This window comes from Scleropages formosus, chromosome 3 (genome assembly GCF_900964775.1).
Source record: "Scleropages formosus chromosome 3, fSclFor1.1, whole genome shotgun sequence".
Classification (NCBI taxonomy): domain Eukaryota; kingdom Metazoa; phylum Chordata; class Actinopteri; order Osteoglossiformes; family Osteoglossidae; genus Scleropages; species Scleropages formosus.
The window spans coordinates 5,910,088-5,917,833 of record NC_041808.1 but is presented as its reverse complement, the minus strand read 5'-3'; the positions used below and the strand labels follow the sequence as shown (position 1 = coordinate 5,917,833).

At 52.1% G+C, this 7,746-nt stretch overlaps 1 protein-coding gene across 1 annotated transcript; it reads right to left on the bottom strand.

The window, feature by feature from the left end:
• Positions 1-3,533: 3,533 nt before the first annotated feature.
• adrb1 (adrenoceptor beta 1) lies at positions 3,534-4,823 on the bottom strand. The gene has a single exon (XM_029250538.1). It carries the CDS (start codon positions 4,766-4,768, stop codon positions 3,626-3,628), a length of 1,143 nt encoding a protein of 380 aa, XP_029106371.1. The 5' UTR covers positions 4,769-4,823; the 3' UTR covers positions 3,534-3,625.
• Between the last annotated feature and the right edge of the window lie 2,923 nt (positions 4,824-7,746).

The window sequence follows — 7,746 nt, the reverse complement described above, 5'->3', positions numbered from 1 at the left end:
GTTAATGAAGAGCGTTAGTGAATGTTAACTGGCTCAGAGACTGTTGCCTTTTAGAATATATATTCCACACATCATGGACATGACCTTATTTCGTGACCTTGTTTGGACCCATCGCTCGGTTCCTAGTGGGTGGTACCTGTGAGCAAAGAAAGTCAAGATGAACTCCTCGTTTTCATTCTCCCAGTTGACGAGATGCTCTGTGTTGCCATGGAAATGAGTGACGTTTTTAACTTCTTTCGTGCTGCTGATAAAGATTTGCAGATGAAGACTGGACATCAGACAGCTTGCTATTTTAAGAGCATCCTTCTGACGAGATGTGGAACCTGGGTCCCTCCAGGGTTTGCTAGGGTTCATTCTCATCTATTAGTTCTTGGATTGAAGGCTTCATGAGGTCACTTCCATGTGCAAATTGTTGACTCCTCCAGCAGAGCTCAGTAAAGACCACCTGAGGGTTTCCAGCAGCACTTGTGAACAGGTAACAAGCAAGAGAGCACAGTAGAGTCACTGTGGACCTCCAGGATTCATGACTCAGAGGCACAGATGTTTGATCAGAACACAACCAGCCATTTTTTTGTCCCCACCACATCACGCTGACTCCACCTGCTGAAAGCAATCCAAAAGCTCAAGAACCTGGGTACGAGAGAGGTAGATATTACTTTCCAACAGCCAGTTCAGTTATCTCAACCACACAGCCAATCATCGTGTCCCAACCCAATATCTGTTGAACTACCATGCTACCTGGAGTATGGGTTTCTTTGCTGGGACCTTGGATGGGCACTGAAACTGGAGTTAAAAGCCACTCCAATCATTCCAGCCCAATATCCAGTCAACACATCCCCCATAACAGCCAATCATCATGTTGCAACTCAACAGCCAATCAACATAGTCCACCAACCGAAAGACCCAATCATCAAGCCCCAACCCAATAGCCGGTTTGATAATACTAACCAAACAACCAATCAACACGTATCAACTCATCACTTCTGGGCCTTTTGGCTAACAACAAAGTGAATCCCCAACCCAACAACCAATCAACTTGTCTCAACCCAGTCTTTACTCTAACAATACTGGAATGCACATGATTAAATAGTCAGGAAAATAGGAAATGAGATCTTTGCACATGGTCTGGATGCTTGGTGTCCCTCAAACATCACCATTGTCCATAGTGTGTAACATCAGAAGTGGGCCTCAGGGTCACTCGGTGTCCAGACCACCAGGCGCTCCTATTCCTGGCGCACTGGACCCTCAACTCATTACCTTGGTCTAAAAATAGCATCCCACGAAGGCGCGCTTAAATAAAGATGAGCTTCCAGCTGGGGACCTGCTGTCGGCAAAAGAGGGAGAGTCGCTCGGCTCTGAGTCATAGACCACCCCCGCACCCCTCCACGCCCCTCCACCCACCGTCCTCTGGGCGTCACATCTGACACTGCTGTCTGACAGCAGGCAGCTCTCCCACAACGGACTCTTTTCAGAGCGACTTCGAGCTCCAAACAGCCGACAGCGTCAGACGTGAAAAGTAACTGTAAAACCTCAGCAATTCTCACCTGTGTGACCATACGATCGCGTGACCACTGACAACCATGACCAACATCGGTATGACACCGATTGCACTGCTACGCATCCTCATTGGCACGTAGCGAAGATGTAAAACGTAACCGTCATGTGACACAAAGGGCTGTGCTGTAGATGGGGACATCGATTAAGACGACCAAACAAACAAACCAAACTAAACAAACGTCTTGTTTTAATTTTTGGAACAATGCCGCCGGCCGTGTTCCTTTCAAGGCCAGAGACTCATCAGAGTAAACAATGACAGTGTCCCAGACCCCCTGTCTGCTTGGTGGGCAGACACCAGGGACTTCCTGCACTCCACACACACACACACGCACACACACGCACACACAGAAAAAAAGAAGGTTTCTTCACATGCTTCCTCTTCCACCTGGGAGGTAGGTGATCGTGAGGAACGTTTCCACTGTTCGGATCTCAAGGCTTCTGCGGTTTCACATGACCTCGAACCCGTGTGTATTCCCACCTCTCTCTGCTGCACGGTGTTTTGCTCAGCAGCGATTCTCCCCCATACTCCTTCTGAACCGATTAATTCACTAACAGCAAGACCCCATCTCTAAATTCGTACCCCCCCCCCTCCAGGATATCATGGGATCAATGCAAATATTTATCCATTTTTAATAATTGCAAGTTTAGACTGAAATACTAAAGCTTTGGGCTCAATTAAATATTTTTGCTCAACTGTTACTGGTTGAGGGGGCTTGGTGGCGTGGCGGCTCTGGGGTTCGAGCCCTGCTTGGGGTGCCTTGCAACAGACTGGCGTCCCGTCCTGGATGTGTTTCCACCCCCTTTGGCCTTGCGCCCCGTGTTGCCGGGCAAGGCTCCAGCTCGCCGCGAACTTGCTCGGAACAAGTGGTTATTGACAGGGTGTGTGTTACTAGTTGGTTCTGCTGCAGCAGCTCAGAGAACCTTCTCGAGGTCCAACGGCAGCTCATTTCCTAGGACCTGAAGAGCAGCACCAAGGTCTCGGGTTCAAATGTACCCCCCCCCCACCAGTGCTACCCCATTTACCTGTACAAGCTGGAGAGACTCAATATACAGAAGGAAACATCTAACCTGACAGCTGAGGGACACAGGTGAGACTGTGATTCTAGAAGAAGTCGATGGAAAGGACACATCCGCATTCCAGATGCAGCAGGAGACTTTATTGCACATTTAGCTGGGCGAATATTTATACAACACCTAACGTGAGCATGAAAACACACAAAACACTGCAGCATCTGGAGCTCCAGAGTGATATTAACAACAGAAAAGGAAACAATCGTTAACTATAGACTCCTTTATCAAATTAAATACCTTAATAATGGTAACAATAATAAATAAACATTTTAATCTGTGGTCATGAACCTTTCATCTCTGCATCCTTTCAAAGTTGAACCATGAAAAACAGAAAAAAAAATCAATACCACATGACATACACAAGTGTCACGAGATATTGATTAATATTTATATGCAAGTTTAACTATGTGTATAATAAATGCAATATATACACATACACAAGGATGAGTCGAAACGCATCCGCAATAATTTTAACTTTTTTTTTTTTTTTAAATTTGCGGATACTTCTAGACCCTCGCATGTTACTTTATATAAAAAGATTATTGGCCGTTTATTCCATCTGTATTCACGGTTCATTGGTCTCGCACTCACCCACCAGTACCAATAAATCTGTACAGGATATCGGAATATGACGTTTAATATAAACAGTATCCTCTGTACAGTTCGCACATCAGAGGGACACGGAGTAAAACCCGCTTTTTTACCTTCTTTCACTCGTGACGGATGAGGAATGACAATAACAATAACAACACTCTCAATCAGTGTCAGGCCACCGCTGTCCCCCAAGTCCCAGGCTCTTACGCGCGCCTTTGCGCGCCTTGCGCTTTTACGCACAGAGTCACGGCGTCGTTTGGACGCGCGTCCCAGGGTGTCCCACCGCTCCGTGTGTAGCCGTTACGTGGATCTCTGCGTGTCCCTCCGTGTCCACCTGCAACCCCCCCCCCGACACCCCACCCCACCCCCGGTCCCGATCTGTCGGGGCATCTCCGCGTCACCATCACACAGGTGTGTTCAGGGTTCCGCCAGCCCTCCTGTCCGCGCACCACTCCTCGTTGGACTCGCTGCAGGTGGCGCCGAACGTGGGCTCCGCCGTGGGCTCCATGGTGGGCGCGCGGGTCGCGTCGCACGAGCCGGCGCGCGGCCGGTGCCGGTGCCGCGCGGCGTCCCCGGCGGCGCTACACAGCAGCCTCCTGAAGGCCCTGCGGAAGTCGGGGCTCCGGCAGTAGATGAGTGGGTTGAAGGCCGAGTTGGAGTAGCCGAGCCAGTTGAGGAAGAGGAAGAGGCGGCGGTCGACCACGTGCGCGCGGAATACGCGCAGCACGTTCACGACGAAGAAGGGCAGCCAGCAGAGCGTGAAGGTGCCCATGATCATGCCCAGCGTCTTGAGCGCCTTGTGCTCCCTGAGGGCCAGGAGCCTGGGAGCCCCGGGGCCCCCGCCGCGCTTCCTCGCGCCCTCGCAGCGGTCGATCTTGTCGAGCTGCCGGCGCGCCTCGCGGTAGACGCGCGCGTACACGAAGACCATGACCACGAGCGGCAGGTAGAAGGAGACCACGGAGGAGCTCACGGCGTACGCGCGGTTCGTCAGGAAGTCGCAGCACTCGGGGTCCTCGTAGCACGCGGCGTGCGCGCCGTCGCGCCACCAGTGCGCCAGGATGGGCGGGAAGGACACGAGCGCCGACACACCCCACACGGCGCACACCGCTGCCCCGGCGCGCGCGCGTGTCACCAGCCGCTGGTAGCGGAACGGCGCCGTGATGGCCAGGTAGCGGTCCACGGCGATCACGCACAGAGTCTCGATGCTCGCCGTCACGCAGAGCACGTCCACGGAGATCCACACCTCGCAGAAGGAGGAGCCGTAGAGCCACGCGTCGCGCACCACGAGCACGGCGCCGAAGGGCACCACGAGCACGCCCATGACCAGGTCGGCGCACGCGAGCGACACCACGAACACGTTGGTGATGGTCTGCAGCCGCTGCGTCCTGGCCACGGCCGCGATCACGAGCACGTTGCCCGCTACGATCGTGAGCACCATGAGCACCAGGAGGCCGCCCACGCACACAGTCCACTCGTCCGGCAACCGGTCGGCGCCCACCGCGGAGGAGCCGTTGGCGCACGCGGCGGGCTCCGCTCCGTCAGCCATTGGCGAGCCACGCGCCCTGGCCCGAGCGCAGCGCAGCGCACGCGCCCCTTACGAGCTTCTCCCGGACTGTGGGGACCCGATGTTCGCGGCGCGGAGAAGTGGAGCGGTGACGTCACTGGCGGGCGGTGCGGCCAGTGGAGGAGCGCTGCTGTGTGCGCGTGTGTGTGTGTGTGTGTGTGTGTGTGTGTGTGTGTGTGTGTGTGTGTGTGTGTGTGTGTGTGTGTGTGTGTGTGTGTGTGGGGGGGTTGGGGAGCGCGCGCGCAGGAGAGGGCATGGAAGAAACGTGTTGCGGTGCGTCTCTGTCAAAAGGGAGAAAAACAGAAATGCCCAGGGAGGTGTGAGGAGCGACTGTCCCCTGCTTGCAGCATTTCGGTGGTAAAACAGCACGGAAACACAGTAAAACACACCGGTCCCCCTCATCATGACTCAAGCATCTCATAGAAAATACAATGTGTTCATCACATTAGGAGAAAGAGACACTTGGATGCAGACGCGTGATTTTTAACTAGTTACTTTCTTTCCACCATACGAACCAAAGTACATCACACGAGTAGCTGCATAAAACTTTTATCAGATTTCTGATCACCCTCCCAGTAACTGTTTTTTTTTTTTGAGATACATATAAACATTTGTTACATTACAGAAAGAGCTGCGTAAAGGTCTATCTGGTCCTGATCTTAAAGTTATAGTGCATAAACATTTACAGTTTACATTAATTTAAGAGATTATTGGCGAAGTGAATCTGGAAGAGGTGAGTTTTAAGACCCTTTTTACATGTGGACAGAGATTTAGTGGTTCTGAGTGAGGTCGTTCCACGGCAACGGAGCCGGAACCGAGAACCTTCCTGATTTACCTTTCACGGGTGGGACCACCAAGCAGGCAGATGTGATTTATATGATTTATACAGCCAGGTAATTTCACTGGAGCTATTTAGGGTAGGTACCTTGCTTAAAGGTACTACAATCAGAGGTGGGATTCAAACCTGCAACCTTGGGGTCCAAATGCAGTAGCTCCAACCACTACGCTATCAGCTGCCCCCATTATAATAAAGTCAAACAGACCTTTTGGAAAAGGGCAGTTAGAAATGATGGCTGGAAACGGAAAGTTGGGAATGAAGGGCTGGAAACAGGGAGGTGGGCAGTTGGGAATGAAGGGCTGAAAACAGGAAGGTGGCCAGTTGGGAATGGAGAGCTGGAAACAGGCAGTTGGACAGTTGGGAATGGAGAGCTGGAAACAGGCAGTTGGACAGTTGGGAACGGAGAGCTGGAAACAGGCAGTTGGGAACGAAGGGCTGGAAACAGGGAGGTGGCTAGTTAGGAACGGAGAGCCGGAAACGGGCAGTTGGAAAGTTGGGAATGGAGAGCTGGAAACGGGCAGTTGGATGGTTTGAAATGGAGAGTCGGAAACGGGCAGCTGGACAGTTGGGAATGGAGAGTCGGAAATGGGCAGTTGGGAATGAAGGACTGGAAACAGGAAGGTGGCCAGTTGGGAATGGAGAGCTGGAAACAGGCAGTTGGAAACGAAGGGCTGGAAACAGGGAGGTGGCTAGTTAGGAACGGAGAGCCGGAAACGGGCAGTTAGACAGTTGGGAATGGAGAGCTGGAAACGGGCAGTTGGATGGTTTGAAATGGAGAGTCGGAAACGGGCAGTTGGACAGTTGGGAATAGAGAGCCGGAAACGGGCAGTTGGATGGTTTGAAATGGAGAGTCGGAAACGGGCAGCTGGACAGTTGGGAATGGAGAGTCGGAAATGGGCAGTTGGGAATGAAAGGTCGGAAACAGGGAGGTGGACGGTTGAGAACGGAGAGCCGGAAGCACGCAGTTGGAAATGAACAGTTGAGAAAGACTAATTCCCATTCTTACAACCCAGGAACTCAAACACCCTCCCCCACCTGCCTTCCCCATTATTTCTTCAAACAGAGGCAATTTTATTTTCATTCTTATGCACACTGTCATATTCAAATAAAATATGCATGTGATCATTTTTGGATTTGTATATATATGTCAGCTGTACCTCCTTTCCAGGTAGAACAGTAAAATTCACCATGTCAGTAAACCTGGATTTGCTGAAAGCCCAGAGTTAAAGGAGCTCACAATCTGCTCAACACCTGCGAGTCACATGGCTTGGTGGTCACCAGCCCTGCCTGTGGAGATGGACACGGGTCCCAGGGGGACTGGCCACAGCTCACCTGCTCAGGTTGTTGCAGTGAGTCACCATCAAGGAGGGGCAGGGGGCGGAGCCTCAGCGGAAGTGTCTGTTGATGCTGGGAGACACCGTTGGTGCGGGGTGGGGAACGGGACCCGACGGACTCCTGCTTGTTGACACTGGCAGGGCTGCGCGGTACTTCATCATCTTCTCTGACAGCTTCCTGTTTTGAAGCAGGTGGTGCAAAGGGTAGGGCGCTGGAATGCAGGGGGGGTCCCCACAGTGGCCTCTCAGTGGTTTGTGGGTTTGAATCCCATCCCCCTGATCCAACCAGAGTCCAGGACAAACAAATAGGCTATGCAAACGGGTTTTGGACAGATGGAAAGATGTGGAGAACTTGGGGGCGGGAGACGGGAGAGGGACACCTCAGACACCAAGTGTGAGACGCAACCCCATTGGCCACTTTTCACCAGGTGGAACTGTTAAAAGGATGAGCTGCACCAGCACAAATGGACCAGTGTGGACTCGTTTTATGTCATGTCACGATCTTCTTGTCCTCCTAAATAATCCCTGGACAACACAATGGGGGATGGGTAGGACTGGTCACTGTAAACCCCTGTGGGGGGAGGGGGCAGTGATCAGGCATATGTCAGAGAACAAGAGACCTCCTCCCCCACCAGGAACATTCTTTCCATAGGTTCAGAAATGCTACATGCAAACGAGAAGCAGTTTTAGCACACCTGGAGCAGTCCTGCACTCCACTTTACCGTGAAAAACTGTGTTCTTATACTACTATGACATTTATTCTACTGGACATGTCACCTAAAGCAGCT

What these genes read in the sequence shown, in the direction of transcription:
- adrb1 (XM_029250538.1), bottom strand. Translation starts at nt 4,768, where the DNA reads ATGGCTGACGGAGCGGAGCCCGCCGCGTGCGCCAACGGCTCCTCCGCG.